At 55.3% G+C, this 22,625-nt stretch overlaps 1 protein-coding gene across 1 annotated transcript in view; it reads left to right on the plus strand.

The window, feature by feature from the left end:
- The window catches only part of LRRN2 (leucine rich repeat neuronal 2), a 32,826-nt gene extending 13,211 nt beyond the window's left edge, over positions 1-19,615 (plus strand). The window contains exon 2 of the mRNA XM_069772212.1: positions 17,173-19,615. Coding sequence (XP_069628313.1) covers positions 17,417-19,561 — 2,145 coding nt within the window. The 5' untranslated portion in view covers positions 17,173-17,416 and the 3' untranslated portion in view covers positions 19,562-19,615. The remainder of the gene's footprint in view (positions 1-17,172) is intronic.
- Positions 19,616-22,625: the final 3,010 nt, after the last annotated feature.

Consider the following 22,625-nt stretch of genomic DNA (forward strand, 5'->3'; position numbering starts at 1 on the left):
CACTGATTTGTTTCCCCTTTCTGATTTTAAGTCACTGCTGCTTGTACGTCTCTGTCTGCGCCCTGCTCCCCCCGCCCCATCCCCACCTCCCCGATGCGTTGTCATCTGCAGCACCTTTTGGATCTAGCTATGGTTTCTAAAGAATTCATGGTCTCACTGAATTGCCTTTCACTTTAATACTTAATTTAGACTGAAGAAGGTGGTTGCTGGGTCTCGAATACCAAGTGAGTCTCTGGTGTAGCTTTAGCTGGAAGTTGCATGATGCCTGGTGGGGTTGGGATGAGCAAAGCTGTCCGAGTTTAGCTAACTTGGCACAACCACCCCACTACTTTCTGAGCCTCGCAGCCTCCCTTCTCGTCTGTCCTCAGCGCGAAGCAGATGCATGAGTTGTCATCAGGATACGGCAGCCCTAGGCGCTGGATCTGTTCGCCCATCACATCATCCATCTCTGAGAAGCCCAGCCCCGGCTCCCTTCTGCTCTGCAGCTTCTGTGCATCGTTTAACGTGGGGCAAAGTGACAGCAAAATGCTCCCGAGCCAGGGAGCAGGTGCTTTGCCACACACCGACTCTGCACAGCTTTCCCTCCTCTCCAGTCCCAAGAGTCTGGTAATTTTAACACAAGCACTAAGGAGAGGGCTTCTTCATCCTGATAGAGAGACTGAGCCTCTTCTGGGGTGAAGCATTGCAGCTCTTTAATAGCACCAATTAAAACTGCAGAGGGAATGAGATGTTGGCAGGCAGTAATCACCCAGACTGGAATATGGCCTGAGCATGAGTTTTAATAGCTTTGCTTTAAAGGGAAAACGTACTTTCTGTGACCCTTGGATGAACAGAAACCTGGTTTCAGAGCTTATCCGAAACCTGTGAGGTTGAGTATCAGCGTGCTCTCGAGCCCCGTGCTGGGACACTGCTGCTCTGCTCCGTCCAACAGCCCTGCTGCCTTTTCCTATTAAAAGCAGCAGGCAGCTAGTTGTGAGAAAGAGTAGGGCGAAGGGAAGAGGAGAAATAAGTGTATTAGCAAGATGAAGATTAAATGACAGCTACATAAGCTGATGTCTCAGGGAAAAATGTCATCTCCAGTTTAGGGCAGGGGGGTCACAACAAACTTGTGATGAAGATGAAATGGTTTTCAGGGCCAGTTAAAGTGAAATCATCTCCTGCTCACCCCCTTCCTGCAGCATCCTGTGACCTAACCCAAAACCACCCTTGCCAACTTGCGAGCTCACATGGCAACATGGCAGACCCTGCCTGGCACTGCCACCAGCTCAGTTTGCTTCCCCATTTTTTCATGCCACCTGGGAAGGATCTGGAGGTGATCCTGCCCCAGCCGTGCCTCCAACTCACTCCACAGCCTTCGCCCAGAGTTACGACTGCTGTGCCCTGCAGACGTCTTGGTCTCACTTAGGGCTGATTTGGTTAGCTCTTTGCACAACTGAGGTCGAAGCCCATCTTGTCTGAAGCTAAAAACAATTAAAATCACTCCTGGAAGGCCCTAAGCACGGACCCAGCTGCCTGCAGCACAGCATCCCTTCGGCTGCAGCCGGCAGCTCCCTCCTCCCTCCTTGCCCTACACAGCACATCCCGCTGCGCCTTGTCAGCAGGCGGGTTGCAATTTGCAGGATGCCCATTCCCTCGCTCAGCCCCGAGCATCTGACCCCCTTGTTCCAGCCAGCTCCATTACAGCTGCCCACGCCAGCAGCCTGTGCAGGATCCGACCCTCTTTGCGTGCCCAGCCGGACCAGCCTGACCCTGGGGGGATCACTAAGTTTCCCCTAAGTTGACCAAACCAGCATCGCAGCCGTGTCCACCCAGCCCCAGCACAGCCATCTCACCGTCACCGGCTGCTGCTGGCACTGGCATGGCGATTGGAAACTTGCAGAGTTGTCACTCACCTCCATTCCAGGAGCAGGAGCCTCCAGCTGGGGCTGGCAGCCATCACGTAAAGATTGGGCCTCATCAGGGCCAGGAGGACCCGTTAGAGCCATCCTGGAGCTGCCTATTTAATTGGGCAGGTGGTAGGTAGTGTGGGTGTTGAGTGATGCTGCTTTGCTGGGGAGGTTGGAGAGGTAGGTGTTGGGCTCTGTGCTCATTAACCTCTGGTCTTAAGGGGCTCATCACAGACATTTTGCAGCCAGCTGGAGGATTTTGGTGGCTCAGCGGCTGTGGATGAGCGGTGTGTCTTTCCTGTGCTAGAGTGCTTCCCTGTGGTGGTTTGATTTCTGAGAGCCTTGGGGCTGTAAATCTGCACTCCATGCACCCTCAGAGGAGCCTGGCCCCAACCTCAGCCCCTTGACAGTTTGTGTTTGAGCTCTTCCCTCCTCTCGCTACTGTGGTTGGTGTAAATACCCTGGAGGTGGCTGCAGAGGAGGCACTGGAAAGGTAAAGCCCTTAATTTTGTTCTGTATTATGTAGAAGAACAACTTAGCTTGTTGCTGCCGCCGTAGGTTTTTGCTGGAAAATGGCTCTTGAACTTCTCTTTGCTCTTAATACCCTTACATATGCACACGCATGCCTACATCCTGTGTCAGGTTCATCTTTTTTTTACAGTCCTTTTAAACTCATAATGGCACATCTGAAAGTTCCTCCAAAACCAGCTTCTCTCCCTCCTTCTGCGACATGAATGGATAAAGATCTGCTCAGAGCTCAGTCATGCGGAGAGTAGCTTTGGTGGTTTTTTGCAAACGGCGTTTTGTCAGTTCCTCCTAAGACAAGTTGACGGCGGGCTGTGTCTCCCCACCCTGCATCCCCACGCAGCTCCTGGGTGCTCTGACTGCAACAGCACCCACCCAGGGGATGCACCCACCAGCTACAGAGATGCTCCCTGGCCCTGCTCTTGCTGGTTACAAGGGGAAGGGGCTGGCTGGGAGTGGGTCAAAGCCCTGCCACATGCTCGGTGAGCTCTGGCATGGGGGATGCTGCATACCCAGGCTCTCCGTGTTGGGGCTGCGAGCTACCCCATCACCAGTAGGAAGGCTCTCCCCATGGCACAGAACCATGTCCAGCCCTGGGTAGCTCTCACCCTCGCCCCCTGCACAGCTCTGAGGAATCAAGGGTGCAGGATTGCCTCCACGGGCTCCTGGGTGTGCAAAGCCTGTCCTGCGGGCAGGGCTCCATTGGCTCCCAGCCACGAAGGCCAGTGCAATATTATTGCCTGAAGTTCAACGCAGCCCCAGGTTTATCCATATCCTTTGCAAATTTTCCTCTCCAGAAGAGCAATAATACACTGTGATATTATTTTATTTAAGTAATTCAAGGGTATGCACAGTGCCTAGAGGAAAAGGCAAGGAGGCACAGCAACACACTCCCCAAAGGCTACTCCACGAAGCACAAACAGCTCTGCCTGTTCAGTGCCCCTGGGCTGCAGGCTCTGCCCCGGGAGCTGCTCGAGCGTGGCAGCCCAGACCGCAGTGGTCTGATGCGTAACGTCTGCATGGAGATAGCCAGTGTTCGGGTGGACAACACTGTGCTATGAGCAGTTGTAGCTGGGTGTCCCACAACATCTGTTTGGTGCTGAGCAGCTCTGGCACCCCAAAAGCGCTGGCTGCAGTCAGGCAGGGCTGCTCTCCTCGATGCCTCCAGTGCCTGGTGGGATTAAACACCCGCCAAAGCCTTCCCCAGCTCCCTGTTTTCGCAAAACTTGTAGCTGCCTCATTATCTTTGAAATCAGAGAGTTTAAAAGCCATTTGAGGGAAAGGACACCGGAGCATGTGCCCTGCATGCTGGCTCTGTGACCCCCCTCCATTAGCAAAGCGGCCAGCAGCCAGGGCGGCTTCATCCTGCCCTGCTGCGTTGATGAGGGTGCTGGGGCCATCCGTACCTCTGCACCCTGGCTAGGGGTTGGATCTGGAAGGGAAATTTGGGCTGTAGCTGTGCCTTAGCAAAGTCTCTGTGCACGTCCCTCCCGACCCGCCGATGCTGTATGCCAAATTGTCCTGCTGCCAAGCTGGGAACCCTTAAATAGGTGGGACAGAGGCGGCAAATGTTTTCCATTTCTCTTCCTGTTCCTATCTGGGTTTATTATTATTATTATTATTTTATTTTAGATCCCCTTTGAATGACAACTCTATCAAAACAGCTCATTTGGAAATGTCAGGTCCATTCTTGATAAGTCATCAGTCATCGTGATTGGTGCTGACAGATGCCCTGCAACAGTGCTGCGGTATCTAATATACTGTGCTGCAGTCTTTTGTAATATCACATTATTTTATTTATTCAGCATGGCATGAAATCTCTCCTTTAGGAAAGGAGAAGGGGTGGGGGGGGATTAATCCTTCTAGCGATGCTTCCATTTCTGGACAGTCCACACGGGAAGTAGCAGAAATCAGGCTTCAATGTGGCATTCGCGTAGTTTAAAGCTCGTAATGTCACTAGAGTTGAAGCAACTGCAAGATCCTGGATCGTAGTCCACTTCTAGTAGTACTGTCCCAATGAGAGCTGACACTGGATTTCACAGCGCTGGGACATGTGTGTCCTGAGTGGGTGCAGCCCCTTGGGGCGCACAGCACCCTTGTCCCCCTGTCACCCATGGGGAGGGCAGGGCCACCCATCGGTTCGAGTGCTGCCGTTTGCTCCGTCAGGGTGATGACGGGAGCTGCTGCATCCCACCTGGCTTGTGGCTGTACCTGCTGCCCACGAGTGGGACAGCCCTGTGCTTTATCCCCTCGGCCGGCAGCGAGCATCCCGGACAGCTCCATTGCCCACTGGCCCTCCCTCTGCACTTGAAATATATGGCAGGAGCAGGGGCGGTGATTTAGGGTCCCCCTTCACCTTCCCTCGTATTTATGTGGTCCTCGGCTGCGTGAAAAATATGGTTTCTTGGCGTCCTGCCTTCTCTTGCTCTGGGGGGAGCGGCTGCAGCACCGTGCTCATCCCTTCCCCAGCCCCAGGGCTGGTTTTTGGGAGCTCCAGCCTGCCCGATCCCCTCCCCAGCACCCAGTCAGAGCTGCTGGGGGAGCAATCAGAGATGGCTGGGCCCCACGGTACTACCTTCCAAAGCAGCGTTTCAGCCTCATGGAGCTGCCGGAGGGCAGAGTCCGGCCGCGGTCCCCGGGATGCTCCCGGGGGTGTCCCCCAGGAGCAGGATGGCAAAGCCCAGCGGCTGGGCTGGCTGCGACCAGCTGAGCCCATCCTGGGAGCTGCGTTCCTGCATCCCCTAATCTGCATCGCGGAGCCTTTGTTTGCTCTCATTAACGTGTCTGCGAAGTGCCTGATGTGTGAAATGCCCTTTTTATTAGCTAGAATTGGCAGGGCCGTCTGGGACTCGCGTCTGCTCCACTTTCAAGGCCAGGACTCTCCACACAAGCCCGCGTTGGTCTTGCTCAGTTTCTGGCTTGTGGTGAGCAAAGGGCTCGGGCTCAGCTCTCAGGCGTGCTTCTCCACCCAGAAACCAGGAATGGGAGAAGCCACGGTGTCACCCATGGGTGCACCCACCCCTGAGGTCCTGCTGAGCAAAGCAGGCAGAACGGTCTGCTAGAGTGGGGCTGGTGCCTCCGGAGTTGGGGATCTCCTGGATTTTCCTGCCTTCCGGGATTAATCTGGTTTTCCTACAGCCTCTTTGAACTCTTGGGACTTTCCCCGGAGTGCAGAGGAGCTCAGCAGCTGTGGGAAATTCCCCCTGAGATGAAAGCTGGGTGGGAATTTGGGCAGTGAGAGCAGCCCACTGCAGTGCCATAGCCCGGGGGGGATCTCTCCATCCCCCTCTTTTTCCCACCACTTTCTTCCCACGTGCATTTTCACCCTTTGCCCCTCCCGTAGCCCCAAAGCAGCAGCACAAAACACCGTTGACAGGCAGGAGGCTTTGTTATCATAGACTTAACCCCCTCGCAGGACGTTGCCAAGCAAACATTAAACCTTGGATTTGTAGCCAGCCTCAGTGAGACCGAATGCTCCCTCCTGGACACGCTCCCTCCCAGGAGGATGCATGTGTTGGCCCGTGCCACCATCACCCACCCTGCTCCCCCTTCCTCCTCCTCCTCCTCCCATTCCCGGTGCTCCCAAAACCCCCGGGGAGTCATGTCGCAGCAGCAGTGTCTGTCATCGGAGCCTGCCACTGAGAACCAGAAAATGACGGGCAATAACAAGACAAGGGACCTCAGCGGGTGACGGGGCTGTGTCCGCAGTGCCCCACTCCTGCCCCCCCCCCCACCGGGCTGGGGGACACGGCCGGACTCTGCCAAGAGCACCGCAGGGCTTGGCACAAGGGAAAGGGGATGCTGGAAGGGGAAAATGAGGGGACACGGGGAAACGTCAGCAGTGCAGGGCTTGATCTGAGGCTTTCTGGCACTGCTCCGGAGCTGTTGCTGTTTGCAGGGTCTGGTGTGGTTCCCTCCGGCCACCCGTGCCGCCGTCCTGCGGAGCGAGGCTTTGGGGATGGAAGGGATGCCGGAGGGAAGCAGTGCCCTGCTCTACCTGTCAGATCTGTGCAATGCCCCAGCACCCAGGGCTTGGGCCACGCTGAAAGGATTTGGCTTTGAAAGCACCAGCAAGCAGATTCCATCTCCCTGTGGGGGACTTTGTGCCAGGTTTTGTTCTCTGTTGCGTTGACCATTTCTGCCTCGTTTGAATCTGCCCGGCTTTGGCACTGCTGCTTGTGCTTCGTGGCCCTGCTGTGTGCACCCACGCAGCTCCCAGTCTGCTTTGTACCAGCCAGGACATGGCCCGGTCCTGCTGTGAGATGCTCGTGGCGCTGCATGCGTGGCCCAGGAATTTGGGGACCTGCCAGCCAGCCACGTCGCAGTATTTGGGGACACGGCGGTGGGCTGTGCTTGCTTGGTGTCTGCGTGTTGGTGGAGGGACTGGCTCTCCCTGCTCCTCTAGCCTTGGATGGCAGGTCTGTAGCAAGCTCATTAGGAAAGACCTGGAGGTGTTTTCCAGGCAGTTCAGGAGCTCGCCTGAATTATTTAACATGCCGCTCCACAGCAAGGCGGGGAGGAGGAACTGGGGGAGCTCATTACCAGGCCAGGGCTGTTTGTCTCTCAGCCACGGCACGGCGGTGCCAGGGACAGGCTGCGCCTGCGGCACGGCTCCCTGCTGCCGGGCAGTGCTCGCCATCGCCGTGCATTCCGGTTCACGGAAGGGAGCCGTGCTTTCTGCCTCCGACCCGGGCAGGTTGGAGCTGAGCCTTGGCAGGAAGGTCCTGGGGCAAGGACGTGGTGCGGGTGAGCTGGGACTCACTGCAGAGGTGGCAGGTGGGAATCGAGCACGGCAAAAGGGAAGGGTAAGGGTTTCGAATGGATTCGGGATGCTCAGGGCATCCTGGCATGCCTTTCTGTGGCTGCTGGGGTTGGGGCACGCAGCTCCATGCAGCTCCCCATGTGCCGGGGACTGGGAGCTTTGTTGATCACAGGTAGCATTTTCTAAAGTCTCTGGGTGATTAAGGAGGCAAATGCCATTTGAAATGCTGTGCTAGGCTCTCAGAGGCTCAGCGATGGCTTTTACAAGCTGAAGGGCTCTAAATTAGCTATTGCCACTCAGGAAGAAGATCCTGGAAATAGCTCTGGAAATGGTGACACAGTGCAGCAACAGTCAGAAAGGGCACACGGCAGGCTGGGGATTATTAGGGATAAATAAAGCAGCAGACCAAAGCCAGTCATACGCCTGTGATCTGAGCGGTGCCAGCAGCCTCTCCTGCCTGGGAAGGGTCCAGGCAGGGAAACAGTGATGGCCAGAGCTATGTAACAGTTCCCGTGTGAAGAGCAAAATGGGCTAGGGCTCTTCAGATTGCAAAAGAGGTGGTTGCAAGGGGAGGAGACAGGTACCTACAAAACTAAGCGTGGCAGCCCTCCTGCTTTCACCAAGCTCACCAGCACTGACCCTGCCTGACCCCTCTCCCCGCCTTCCCCATCCCCTTTCTGCCTGGAACGTTCTTGACTTTGATATTTGAAAGGGACCGCGAGGGCGGTGGGAAGGGAGAACTGCAGGTGCAGAGTCCAGCTGGATTTCAGCTTCTGCTGCAGCCCCGAGATGGTGCCAGTCATTAGAGATGCTTCCAAAAATGCGAGCTGCAGTCCAATGCAGCATGCGTTTTGTTAAACGATGCAGATTTTGCAGAGTAAAGGACAACTCAGCTATAAGCCAAGACCAAGACTCCATCTTTCCAGTCTTTTATGTCTTCAGGCAATCCAGAGCAGAGATCAGCTAGCTTTTCCAGTTGGCTTTTGCAAGACATTTACAAATGCACCAGTTAACCCCACAGCCTGGACACCAGCCCTGCAATCCTTGGGAATAAAATGAGATGGCCCCAGGGCTGCTCAGCTGAAAAATAATGGATTTGAGGCTTCCCATAGACGTCATCATGCGGCATGCAGGGGGCAAACCTGCTGCCTTCAGAGCTCGTGCCACCGGCTCGGCACCTCCAAAGCCACCTTTCGAAGCAGGCAGGGCAGCGCAAATGGATTTAACTCCTGGCCCTGCTAAGGACCCTGGCCACGGCTCTGGGTGTCACGGGGAGAGCCAGGTACCATCTCAGCATCCATCCCTGCCGCTGTATGCGGCCACCCGGCCCCAGTGCTGCTCCCTGCCAAGGTCTCATAGTCTCAACTTTTGCAATCAAAGAGAACAAGGGAGATGAGGGGCAGGGAAGGGCCCTGGTGATTATTTCCAAGAGGAGTAAACCTTCAGAAAGCCTGAATGTTGCTGAGCCATGTTTTGGAGAAGCTGCTCTGCAGGTACCCCCAGCCCAGGGGTCCCGGCTCCTCCTTGAGCATCTCACTGGTCACTGAGGCACCCAGTCTCTTGGTGTCCTGGTGGGATGGGACCGTGCTTATCCCCAGGCAATGAGTGTGAGACCAAAAGCAGCTCTGGGATCTGCTCAGTGTTTCATGGGCAGTTTGTGACTGGGCAGGGCCAAATCCTGCATGCTCCCGGCTGGAGGCTGTGCCTGAAGCTGGCACCAGCATCTCCAGGAAGCCGCAGAAACTTGTAGGAGCGTTTTGGAGGCAGGCAGAGCCACCGCAACCCTTCCAAAGCCTGAAAGCAAAAGAACAACAGGCTTATTTCCCAGCCCTCCTCATTTAAAAAACATCTGAAGTGGAGGGAGAGAAGCATCCAGATAAGAAGCGGGCACTGCTCCTGCCCGCCGGCTCCTGGCAGATCGGCGTGATGGCAAGGTGCAGGCAGCCGAGCAGTTTGCTTTGCACACTCCCAGCAGCTTTTTATCTCCTGGCTTCCTCCTAGACAAGCAGAAATAATGCTGTCTCCCTCCCTGCCAGGAGAGAAGGAGGATAAGGCCCACAAAGAACATTCCTGGGTCTCTCTGCATAAAACAAGGCTTAACTGAGGAAAGAAACCACCAGAAGAGCCAGCAGAGCAGCAGCCCGGTGCTACTGGTTTTGGAGGGGTCTGTTCCCTCTCTCATGAAAGTGCTTTTCAGGGGATAACAACCTAAAATTACAGCTCGAGGCTGGAGCACGGCTTTGCTGCCGTGGCCCCGTGTGTAGGTGCAGGCAGCACACAAGGTGGGATGCAGGGACCTGTGCGGGGGTTCCCGGTGCTCAGCACCCCGCCGCCCCGCTCACCTTGGGTTGGTTTGTTTGCTTTAGCCCAGGGGTGAAGCTGCAGAAAGGCTGGGGCGGGAGCATCCTCCCATCCCTCGAACCAGACAGGGAAGACGCAAAGCTGCATAATATGCTGGAATTTAATAAAACGCCTCAAACAGACAAAGTTTTTCCTTTTGCCAGCTGCTTAATTAAATTGCCTAATGCTGTTTGCGATCACAGCACAAACTCCTGTGTTTAAAGACCACGGTGTTGCCATGGTGCTCACCCGGCGGATGGTGCGGGGCTGTGACGGAGCATACAGATGAGGGAGGCTGCGGGAGCGGTTGCCACGTTACAGGGGGAGATTCGGTGTCTTTTCTTTCTTTCTTTATTTGTTTGTTTTCTGACACGGCAGTAAAGTCCCTGCCAAGGTTTGTGCCGGGATCTTTGCTCTGAACAGAGCAGCTGCTTTTTCACCTCAGGGCTTCAAAGATGCTTGCTTGGAGGTATGAGTTCCCCAGAAGCATTGCTGAAACATCCCAGCCCCCTTTTACCAGTGGGAGGGAGGGGATGTATTTGGCTTCCAAAGACACTGAGCCCTTGCTTTGCCATTGCCTTGCATGTCGGGTTTGTAAGGACGCAGCACTTGGGAAGAGCAAGCCTGAACCCAGTCCCAGCACGGGTCTGAGATGGGGACTGAGGCCAGAAATCCTGACCCACAGTGCTGAGGGGTTACCCTGTACATGTCTTTGCATGAAGGAGTTTCCAGTTAGCAACAGGAGCAAATTAAAGCCCAGGATGCAGGAGTGCCGAGCTCAGCCGAGGCTCCACCGGGGTCTCCAGCTGCATTGACCCCCCTGGTACTCCGTTCTCCATCTGTGAAGTTTTCCTTCTCACGTTATGCATCTCACCAGTGCCGGCTGGTGCAACCGCGGTGACACGTTGGAGGTCACTACCTGGCCAGCGGCTTTGGGCTTCGTGGCCACGGGTGAGGCAAGGAGACCTGCCGGCTAAGGACGGCTGACTTGGAGAAACTGTTGCTTGCTGTGACAAAGTGGGTGGATGTTGGGCCATGGTGCTTGAACAGGTTTCCTCGGTCAAGCATCAGGTATTACTGTCACAGCAATTTCTGCCATTTTCTATCGCTGTATCAGCTGCAGTGAGCTCAAGATGCCTGCAGAGGCATCCCTCAGGCTGCCTGGCTAGTTCTCACCTACCGTTTCTTCCCCTTGATGGTGCAAATGGAGAAAATGCCGAGGAACCCATGAGCAACAGGGGTGGGACTCCATGGGGACAGGAGGCTTTTGGGGCTCCCTCTGCCCCCCAGGCATGGGGGGATGCTCAGCCCAGGGCTCATCCCACATCCCAGAGCCACCCCATCGCTGCTCCAGCCCCCCTAGTGCCCAAGGGCAGTGTCTGGTCCCTACACCAGAAAAACCTTTCAAGAGCCTTTATAACCCTTGAAGGATGTATTTCCCTTTCCCGATATCCAGAGTTACGTCTTCGCATCATCCTTACCACCATTAGTCCCAGATAATGACTTGACCTCTGCAGCTTAACTGAGATTTAATATGTCAGTTATTGTATGTTAAACAGTGGATCATTAAAAACATTTATTCAAGATTAACAGCTATCTAATAGATATCATTAGTATCATAGTTGTATAAGTGGCTAATCCGGAATGCACGCGATTTAATGATCCCTTGGGATGTATTTGCCATACTGTCACTGTACTTTTAGATCTAGATCAGACTGGCCTGATGCTGTGCTCCGTGGTGGGGGCAGGCAGGGATGGGGATGCAGGGCAGTGTACAAGGTCCATGGGCAGAGCTGCCCCGGCGCGAGCGGCTGGCCCAGGGTGGATGGATCCGCAAAATGCCTGCACCGGTATCGTTTGTGCTCACTTCCCAGAAGGCACGAGATACCCAGGGGGAGGAAAGAGCTTGTTTTGCATTTGCGCTAAGGCTTTTACTGCTATAAAAATGTCATAAATAAGTCACGCTCCCAGCTGCCATCGCAACGGCAGCAGGGGCAGGGTTGGTCTGCTGGGACCCCGGCGTCCACGCGGTCCCTCTCCTCTCCCCCCCAGCCTGGATTTAGATGCGTGAACCGCACGCAGCTGCCTCCAGCTTCCAGGAACGCTGTGGGAGCTCAGCACCGCTGAAAATAGAAGGTCCCGAGAAGGTTTTAGCTGGCAGGGGTGGTGGTTCAGAGGAGATGTGCTGGCTGCTCCAGGGCAAGGGAAGGTGGCAGCCCTGAAGACAGCAAGACCCCAGAGCCAACCTCATAAAACTGGCGGTTACAGCAAAGCCCTGCAGGATTTAATACAGCATCTCCTTCCAGATAAAAAAAGTGATATAGGAGTGTTTCTGATAACAGCAGAGTACCTTATTTCTAAGTTTTACAAGTAATTGATACAGAACCCTATTTAATTCTTGTTGGTTTTATCACAAATAAAAGTGAAGCTTTTACACAAAGGTTTAAACGGGGGAGATGTGACCTCAGCCTGAGGGGACAAACTTTGCTGGTGCCACCACGGAAAGTCCTGAGCCCAGAGCAGCCAGGGCTGAGAGCCGGGCGAGGTGATATGCCAAAAAAAATTCCTTTTCTGGGGATACGGTGGGGCTGTGCAGCTTGGTCTGGTGTTGTCTCAGTGTGCAGAGAGGCTGGACCAGCAGCATGTGCATGTCTCTGGCTGCAAAGCCAGCAAAGCCGGAGGGCGTGATGCCCAGGTCATTCCCATCCTCCCACCCCGGGCAGGATGAAGGCCGGATCCGGCGCTCAGCGGAGCTGCCAGCTCCCCGCCACCACATCTTCTCCCGAGGGCTGGCTGCAGATTCGAATCGTGCCGTCGAAAAGATCAAACGGCGGCGGGGACAGGCAAGGAGAGGATTTTCCCACAGCATCCGACTGCCACTTCTCATTTGCCTCCGCCGGGAGCTGGCAGGACCGGTGACAGGGACGTGAAGGCTCAGCAGCCGCCGACGTGCGGCACCGCTGGAAAGCTTCGAGAGCCGTGGCTCTGTCGCAGGCTGCTGTGTGCACGCTTAAAGCCATCACCCAGAAAAGACAGGGGCTTGGCAGGAGCTCACGGCCCCCCCGGGGAGATGCGGTGTGGGCTGGGACATCTTGCTACCCCTTGGGGACATCGCCGTGGGAGAGCTGCTGCCTACAGAGAGGAGCCGTGGCCTGAGCGTGGTCCTGCTCCCGGCTTTCCCCAGCCGAGGGACCCCGGGAGCAGTCAGGGTCCTCCCTGTCCCCATCGGGGTGTAAGGGCTGTCCATCGCCTCCCGTCCGGCAGCACGCCGGGGGAAGCGTCGGGCTCTTCTGGCTGCGGTAAGGGAGAGGGAAGGGCAGGAGAGCCCGGGGCTCAGCTGCAGCCATTTATCTCCCGAAGCCAGGCTATTAGACAGATGACAGAGGGAGAAAGGCAGCCGGTGCAAGCACTGAGACCAAGGCTCCTTCCACTGGGTGATTTATCTCCTGGCTTCATCCAGCAAACTTGCTGATGAAAAGACTCTTCCCTTCTCTGTGCCTCATCAATTCTCATTCTCATTGCTTTTCTATTTTTTTTTTTCTTCCTTTCCATGGGCTTCTGCCGCCTGTTCATGCAGCCACGCTCCCCTCTCCCCGGCACTGCACACCCTGTCTCTCCTGCGTTCCCCATTTCATCTCCCTCTCCCTCATTCTTTGATGGTTTCTTTGTCCCTTTCCTTCTCCTTTTCACCTCTGGTCGTCCTCTTTTATGTCCTTGTGGCGCTTTCATTCCCTCTTTTTCCTTATCCTTCCATATTTCTCCACTGTATCCCCCTCGCTGTCCCTGAGCATGCCTGGCTGGGAAGAAAACAGATTCCTTGAGCCCCCCGTCAGCAAGTGACACCACAGACGATGTCATGGGCTTGTGGCAAGGTCAGGCTGGTCCCGGCATTTTGTGTCTCATTTCTTTGCTTGCAGAGGAGCAGAAACACCTCTCGAGTGGGTAAAGGTACCCCAGCACCATCGTGAAGGTTGTTGGTGCTGCATGTGCTGGCTGGCCTGATCCTTCTCCATGTGCAAATAATGCAGCTCAGCCTTGTGCCTAGGGGATGCACAGGCAAGGTTTGCCCAGGTTTGCTGGATCGCTGCATGGACCAGACCTTACCAGCCCCAGGGTGGCTGGTGTTTGTATGCTGCAAAATTCCGGCTGTTCTGAGGATGCAGAAGGAGCTGTTTGTGGTTTCCAGCAGTGCCACGTGTTGCCTTTCTGTCCCAGGAACTGGTAATTCAGTGGCTTCTCCAAACCCTCGGCTCAGAGCCTCCAGCCTCAAATCCTCTGACCACTGGATGCTCTGCAATAGCTCATGGCAGAGCCGGGTGTGGGACGACAGCGGGGGCTCCAAGCTGTCCCCCCACGGTCCTTCCTGCAGGAAGGAAGCTTTGAAGGCAGAAGTCACAGAAATGGCTTAGGGAGACCAAGGAATTGAGTAAATGCTGGGAAACTCTGGAAGAGACAAATGACACTCCCGGTGTGGGGACTGGGCTTGAGTTCTGCTGGGGGAAAAAAGGAAACTGGGGGTATTTTCCCTTTCCTGGTGTTCAGGGCACTGCAGCAAATATTTCAGCCTCTTGGCTCTACATTTCTGGAAAAAAATAAACCCTGAGCACAAACGTCACCCGGCTCCCTGCTGGCACTCTTGCTGTGCCACAGCCCACGCCGAGGAAGAGCCCGAAATAGCAGCTGGGGGCTGCTGGCGCTGGCAGGGACTGGGGGGCCCGTGGCCTCACCGAAGCCCAGCCTGGCCGTGGAGGGGGTCCCCATCCCTGGCAGACCCTCCAGCAACCCACATCCCTGCTCCTCCTTGCTGTCCCCCTTCTTCTCTCTGGTTTCACAGAGGCTCCAGTTATCCTGGGCAGCATCTTCCTACTGCCTGCAAAGGCAGCAAATCAGTCTGTCTTGGAGAGGAGATGAAATCTGGGCTCCCTGGGAGACGCCACTTAGCCTCACAACCTCAGCTACATCTTGAGCCTGATGTCTCTATTTGTTAACCTCAGATCCCAGGTCCTTCTGCTTTTTTGTCTTATTCTGTGCCCTGAGTCTGTCTGGGGGGGGAAACAAGGGCTTTTGGGGCATGGTCAGTGCTTTGGTGCTGCTGGGGAGTTTCAGATGGACGAGGTGGGTGGGAGGTCAGGGGTAGATGTGTGTGTGTGTGCACATGAACCACAGCAAAGTTGCACGTGGGGAGTTGACCCCGCTCTTCTCCTGCGTGAGCCCCTCAAGGTCCAGCTCTCCCCTGGACCAATTCTCTCCCAGGACCCCCATCCCTAACCCTCGCCAGTCCTGGCTCCCGCACCGACTGCCCAGGCTGGTGGGGATCCAGCTCCGCGGGGGGAGGCTTTTGAACCCAAATGGTAAACCGATAGAATTAAAACTGTGGCTGCGGGACTGCCCGGTCCATCCCACCATCCATCTCTGGTGCAGCGCAATAAAAGGCTGAGCAAGTTTGCATACAACCTGCAGGCTCCTTCAGTGCCTAATTAAGAAATAATGAGCCCAACTTCACTGGGTAACAGAGAGAAGACTACCAGTGGGCTCCTGCCTTCTCCTTCCCCGTCTCCCCACCGCCCCATGGCTGAACTGCAGGAATTCAGGGTGCAGGTCCCTGGGGTGTCACTGCCATCACAAGGGAGCAGAACTGTCACAGGAGAGGGGGGTCAGCTGTGTCCCCTGCCAGGACTGTCCTCCCCAGGGTTCATACCCTGCAGCGGGGACCACAGGCTGCCAATGCCCTCCCTGTTCGGTTTGCTCCGTGCCATTTGAAACCATGAAGTATGAAGTTTAGTACCCAGAGTTTCCAAAAAATGACATTTTTCTGCAAGCTCTGATCCTATTACTTATACAAACACCTGGACTGTTAGGGCATCATCCTGTATGCAAGACTTTCCACAGCCATCAGTGCTGCAACACCGTCCTATGCTGGGCAAAAGTGATAAAACCTGGTTACAGACACAAACCCTGGAGACATATCACCCAACAGCAGAGCTGGGGACTCTTCCCTGTAAAATGGGATTTGAAACAAGGTGCTTTTTCTGGGCTCTTCTTCACAGCCTTAAGGAAATAAAAAAAAACCATTCCTCCATATTATTTTTTTAAGGAGAAAAGATTCTATAATATTTTAATGGCCAGAGAGATTTATAGTCACAGAAATGCCTGTGCACTTAAAATGAAAGATATAGGTCCATCAGAAGGATGCAGAAATCAATACAGCCTTCCTCTTCTTTAATGCTGTTTCTCCGGGAGATGGTTTAAAAGCCGATGCCCTCACAGCAGGCAAGAAGGGAAGTGCACGGGATCAATTCTGGTGCAAGGCTTGAATGAGTCAATGCTGAATAAACTTTGGTTGGAAGCCCTTTACGGGGAGAACAACAGGGTGATAAAATAGAGCTGCTTGGAGAGAAACTTTCTTTTCCCACTCTGGCTGCTTTTTAATGTTTTTCCTGCTGCGTGAGAATCTTTTAAGATGGGGAGAAGCTTTGGGACTTGGTTTGATTTGTGTCAGTGTGTGTGGGTCAGGAGAGCTGTAGCAAATCAAAAAATCAAAGGTGGGGGGGTAGCCGGCTCCAGCTCCTCCAAACCCTGCAGCCAGATGGGGAGAGGGGCAGGGAGGTGCCGGGGGGCTCACCCCCACCCCAGCCCCCTGCCAAACACCCCACCGAGGAACCCCCAACCCATTTTCCCTGGGAAGGGTGCAAGGCAAGGGGGCAAAGCCGAGGTCGCACCCAGCATGGAGGGGATTAATGGGGTTCTGCATTCCCCCAGGAGCTTCTAATGAGCCCAGTCAGGGTTTCCTGCTCCCAGCAAATTGCCCCCACCTTGGGCCAGTGCTTTAAAAGGAGCTGGGGGGGCTTTATTCTAGAGGGGAGGTTTGGGGCGGGGGGGTGACGGGGACTGCAGCAGCTTTTGCCTCATTGCACAGGGGGCTGTGCTCGCTTGTGTACTGTTCTTTCCCTAAAAGCTTGGCTTTCTGCTCAGCATCAGCCCTCTGGACCACCAGCCCCCTGTCAGTATTGGCTACTTGAGGCCCAAGTTTGTGCAGAAGTAGGTGTGCTTACTGCTTTGCTAGTGTAGAAATAAAAGGGATGAGATGGGTCTGGGATAATCTGTCTCAGCGCAAAGCAAACTGAGCTCTGAGCCTGTGGTCCCTGCGCTGCTATGGGGCTTCTGCTAGAGCTGCCAAGAAACAGGTCTGTGCTTGGGGGCATGTTTCCTCCATAAATCCACCAAGGAAAAACAAGTTAGGGATCTGCAAATAGGGCTGGGAGCTCCTGGATGTGGGCGCTTGATGCTGGGGAGGGTAAGGGGCAGGAATCAGAGTCCTGAGAGCCTGGAGGAAAGTTGCCCCCATGAAGAATTTCTCTTCCCAGCATCTGCAGCTCTGGGTCTGCCAGGGCAAAGCCTTTGGTCCATGGGCTGCTGGTGGCCCTGGGAAGAGCATCTGTGGGGTAATAACACTCAAAACCTCAGGGATGGGCGGGGACAGTTAATGCTATGGGTATAAAACAGATTAAATGGACATGTTGGTCTGTCTTGAGGCTGGGCAGGGTGCTGGGGGTCCCATGCACGGGGCTTTGTCTCTCCAGCCTGTTTATTCTCTCTGATACTTGTTCACCACGTGCATGAGGTCTCCTCTAACGCAACTTGCTGTCTGGCCTTTTTCAGGAATGACCTTGAGGAGGAAGCCGAAAGATGCAGCCGGGTGCAAAAATGAATCACTTGGGGAGGAAGAAAAGGCGAAGCTCTGACTGAAGGCACCAGCCCTGGTTGTGGGTGTTATGTGCTCTTGGTGGGGGGGGCCAGGCAGGGCAGCCGGCAGCAGGGGCTGATCGGTGCCAGGGGCTCGCATGGAGCATCTTCTCCCACGGATGCTGTCCCCATCCGGCTGTCGCCCCATGCCCTGCTCTGGATGCGCCCTGTGAACCATTCCTGCCTGGGAAGAAGCTGGTCCCACCAGCCGAAAATGAGACGCTTCCAAACCAGCTCGCTTCTGCTCTGCGTGGTGGCTGCCACCGCCATCCCCATCGTGCCCTGGAAGGTCAAATGCCCACCGCAGTGTGTCTGCCAGATCAGGCCGTGGTACACCCCCCGCTCGGTGTACCGGGAGGCTGCCACGGTGGACTGCAATGACTTGTTCATCTCCGCCGTGCCTGAAGACCTGCCAGAGGGGACCCAGACCCTGCTCTTGCAAAGCAACAATATCGCCAGGCTCGAGCAGAGCGAGCTGGACTATCTTAGAAACCTCTCAGAGCTGGACCTGTCGCAGAACAGCTTCTCTGATGTCTGGGACTTTGGCCTGAAGAGCATGCCCCAGCTGCTCAGCCTGCACTTGGAGGAGAACCAGCTTTCTGAGCTGCCCGACGGCAGCTTCCCCGGGCTGGGCAACCTGCAGGAGCTCTACCTGAACCACAACCAGCTCCGCAGGATCGCTCCCCGCGCCTTCTCTGGCCTCGGCAGCCTCCTGCGCCTCCACCTCAACTCCAACCTGCTGAGGACGGTCGACAGCCGCTGGTTCCAGATGCTCCCCAGCCTGGAGATCCTCATGATCGGAGGCAACAGGGTGGATGCGATCTTGGATATGAATTTCAGGCCCCTGTCGAACCTGCGGAGTTTGGTTTTGGCTGGGATGAACCTGAGGGAGATCTCGGACTATGCACTGGAAGGGCTGCGGAGCCTGGAGAGCCTCTCTTTCTATGACAACAAGCTCATGAATGTCCCCAAGCGGGCGCTGCAGCAAGTTCCTGGCCTCAAGTTCCTGGATCTGAACAAAAACCCATTGCAGAGGGTCAAGCAAAGCGACTTCACAAACATGCTGCACCTCAAAGAGCTGGGGCTCAACAACATGGAGGAGCTGGTGTCCATAGACCAGTTTGCCTTGATCAACCTCCCCGAGCTGACCAAGCTAGACGTGACCAACAACCCCAAGCTGTCCTTTATCCACCCCAACGCGTTCCACCACCTTCCCCAACTGGAAACCCTCATGCTCAACAACAATGCCCTAAGTGCCTTGCATAAGCAGACGGTCGAGTCCCTGCCCAACCTGCAGGAGATCAGCATCCACAGCAACCCCATCCGCTGCGACTGCGTCATCCGCTGGGTCAACAGCACGGAAAACCACATCCGCTTCATTGAACCCCAGTCCACGCTGTGCGCCGAGCCCCCCGACCTCAAGAGGAGGCACATTCGGGATGTCCCCTTCCGGGAAATGACGGACCGGTGCCTGCCCCTCATCTCCGCCAAGAGCTTCCCTTCCCGCTTAGATGTGGCGGACGGTGACAACGTCTCCTTGCATTGCCGAGCTCTGGCAGAGCCAGACCCGGAGATCTACTGGGTCACCCCTTTGGGGGTGAAGCTGATCCCCTATGTGGAAGACGGGCAGTACAAGGTGCACCCCGAAGGGACGCTGGAGATTCATGGGATCTCGGCTCGGGAGGCCGGGCTGTACACCTGCGTGGCGCACAACCTCCTCGGGGCAGACACCAAGAGCGTCAGCATGACGGTCAACCACTCCTTCCCGCTCAGCGAGGACAGCCTGGAGCTGGTGGTGGCGGATGTCCAGGCCTACCACATCCTGGTTGCCTGGAAGCCGCATCTCAACACTGTCTCCTCCAACCTCACCTGGTCCAGCTTCTTGCTTAGCTCCAACTTGGACACGACCAACGTGGCCCGGATCCCCATGGGGACCCACACGTACAACATCACCCGGCTCCACCAGGACACGGAGTACTGGGCTTGCCTCCACGTGGCCTTTGTAGACTTGCAGGCCAAGGTGGCTTGTGTCAACGCCAGGACTAAAGAGGCTGCCCACCGCTACTGGCTCCTGGAGGGCAGACAGAGCCTCCTGGCGGTGCTGGTCTTCTGTCTCCTGCTCCTTGCCGCCAGCCTTGTAGCTCACTACGGTGTCAGGGCAGAGCCCAGGAGGGCCGGGGAGCTGCTCCGGGGTGGCACGGCTTTGCGCGTGGTCTATCCCCCCCTCGCCCAGCCCTGGGCTCGGGGGCAGCGTGGGGGGCAGCTCCTGGCCGTGGAGGTGCAAGCAGCCCCACTGGACTGCTGAAGGCTGATGAACTGGTGGGGCTGACTGTGGGGTGGGGTGGTTTGGGGTGGGGAGGGAGAAACTATTTTTTACCAAAAAAGTAACTAAACTACGAAACTGAACAAAAAAACACAAAAAAAAAAACCAAACAAAAAAAGGAATTTAATGGACTTGACCAAGAGTCAAAGCAGTGTGGCAGAAGGAGAGGAGCAGAGCTGGCCACGGGGCTTGCAGAGCTTCTTTTTGGTCCTGGCAGGGTCTGGATCCATGCGTAGGGTCTGGATTTGTGCATGGCACCTGAAAGTACCCACTGGGCAGCCGGGAGGGCTCAGAGGGGTCCGAGCCCAAGGGGACGATGCCCCAAGTGGTCGAAGAGCCATACAGATGATCAGCAGATCACCCTTTCCCCATATCCCCCTGGCACCATGAGACACCCCAGCGGTGTCAGCTCCTTTGCTGGACAGTCCCTGTTTTGGAAATACAAAAAAAGGCCTTTCCCTTTGGGATACATGTTCTTTCTTTGTTTCTTTTTTGAGGGTTTTTTTTTTTTTGAGCACTCAGATAATCAGCCACAAACCCACCCCCGGCACCTTCCCACTGCCCTGTCGTTTGCTTGCTGCTGTCGGCCAGAGGGAAGCAGAGGGGAAAGGAGGGGACTTTGGGCAAAAGAAACAGAAATTACAATGGTGACACATCTCTTAATTGGCATCCCGGTGGGGCTGGCTGGCTTCTGCCAGAGTTGATTGGATCCTGTATCCCGCAAGAATAATCTCAAGGCTATTTTGTAAACTTTTGTGGATAATGTTAAAAAAGAAAGAAAGAGGAAAAATGGGAAGAAAGGGGGGGAGGAAGTTCTTGCTTTTTTGGTTTTGTATAAAAAAAAAGAAAAGAAAAAAAAAGGAAATCCTTTGTATAATGGTATGCAGCTGGAGGGCTTCATGGTAGAACCCCTTGCTTCAGATGCAGGAGGGGCTGGGGGGGCTCTGCAGGACAGTCCTCGTGTGACAGCAGCCCCTGCACCCACGCTGTGCATCGCTGTGCATGTGATGGGGGGGAACGAAAACCTGCTTTCCTGGCCTGTTGCCACTTCTTTCTCTGATAAGCAATTAAAATTGCAAATGAAAGGGAGCAGTGGGCAGCACCAGTCCCCCCCAAGTTGTGTCAAACCAAGGGACACAGCAAACCCAAATCAGTGAAGCTTGAAGGAGCCCTTCTCCTCCGGCTTGACAGCCGGCGGTGATCCTTTCCTTGGTTAATGTGAACAAGCCATCCCTTTGCTTGGGCCTAAACCTAATCCCTGCTTGTTAGAGGTAAAGACTTTGGGGTCAGTTTAACTGCAACCCTAAACAAAACGTGCCTTTACCAACACACACAGCCCCAAGAGACCCTGGTGCAGCCCGTGGTGTGGGCATGGATGCATCCAGAACCTGGCTGGCACCTCGCTTGGGCGTCCTTCCATGGGAAAGACCAAAAAAATCCATCCCAGCCTGACCTGGGGGGGTGATGGGGTGCAGGTACCCCGTCTTTGTGCAGACGTGGTGCCCCCTCGGGCGAAGCCGGTTGTGCCAGCGCAATTGCTGCTTGCACGGGGCTTTGAAGGGACCAGAAAACCTTGACACAGTAAAAAGCTGCTCATTCATCTTCCAGCCAAGGCGAGATGGTTCCCCGCTGGATAAGCTCTGCGCTCAGCCAGGCACACGAAACGGCTTCTGCGCCTTTGCCGGGTAATTATTTCGGAGCGTAATGGCTCTCCCTGGTCCCCATTCAGCACACCATCACCGCTCACCAAGGCACTTCAGCATGTGTTCAGGACCCAGCAAGATCTCCGGAGGCCCTAAGCACAAGCTGAAAGTTAAGTGCAGGCTTAAATACTTTCCTGAATTAGAGTCATGATCTGCTTTGAATATTCAGCTGCGGAGCCCCAGCCCCGCCGGCTCTGCTCAGGTGTGCAACCATCAGTGTTTGCAGACTCAGGGCCTAAAACAGCCTTTCTCCTCTGCCTTTTGTACAGTGGGGAAACTTAAATGCAAAATATATTCCCTGTGGTTCAGCTAAATTGGTGCTGGAACACGTAGAAATAGTTGCTGAGAAATTTCCCCGGTGTAAATGTGTCCCTGATTTAATCCTGCTCATCCCAGGCAGCCGGGCAGCGCCTGCATCTCCCATCCCCTCTGCCATCCCACTCCCTGCAAAAAACATCATCAGTTCTCAAACAAAGCAAGGACTGAGCCCCTTAAAGGCTGTAATTTTGTAGGTGTAGAGAAAAAGCCTCTTTGATCACGGTTATCGTGGCTGCTGCTGCCACGCTGGGATGGGAGGTGAAGGTTCAGCCGCTGCCTGAATTGTCTGCTCTCATCTAAAAGCGATGCCTGCAAACCAGAGATTAAAATGCAAGATACATGCAATTAATTTGATTTCCTTTGAAATCGGAGCGACCCGAGGAGCTCTACGCAGTGCATTCAGAGAGAGGCACCAGCCACTGCAGGACTCATTTCCCAGTGGGTCCCCCGCACCAAGTGTCCCCGGGTGGGTGCTCCAGCCCAGGCTCCCGCAGGAGGGGGGTGGCCAAATCACCCCCCCAGTGCCCCAAAACAGGAGCTTTGCTGTGAACCGCTCCTATCCCCTCCCCTCCTCAGAGGCCATCAGCCAAGAGCACCGTAGGTGCCTCATACGCTATTTATTGTTGTTATTTATTATTCAAGCACCAACCAGTTTTTCCTGGGCACCATGCTGGAGGAAATGCTCCATAAACCGTTCCCTGTCCCCCGTGCCCAAGCCTGGATGAGGCACATGGAGCAGCTGTGGGCAGAGCCTCAGCAGCACCGTCCCCTGTCACCCAGGGGGACAAGGTCCCATCTACTTGGAGACCCTTCCTCCTACAGAGACCACAACCGAGTGCATCCAAGGCAGGCGACTGAATTAAAGCCAGCCCTTGCTGGAGGAGGCAGGAGAGAGCCAAGCGTCTCACACCCGCCCCGCAGCATCATTCACCCTCCGCATCTTGCATTTTCCAGCACGGCTTGCTGGGGGAGCAGCCCCAGCTGCCGCCCTCCTTGCAGCACCGAGCCCCCCGCACAGGGGAGCG

Source organism: Haliaeetus albicilla, chromosome 26 (assembly GCF_947461875.1).
Source record: "Haliaeetus albicilla chromosome 26, bHalAlb1.1, whole genome shotgun sequence".
NCBI lineage: Eukaryota > Metazoa > Chordata > Aves > Accipitriformes > Accipitridae > Haliaeetus > Haliaeetus albicilla.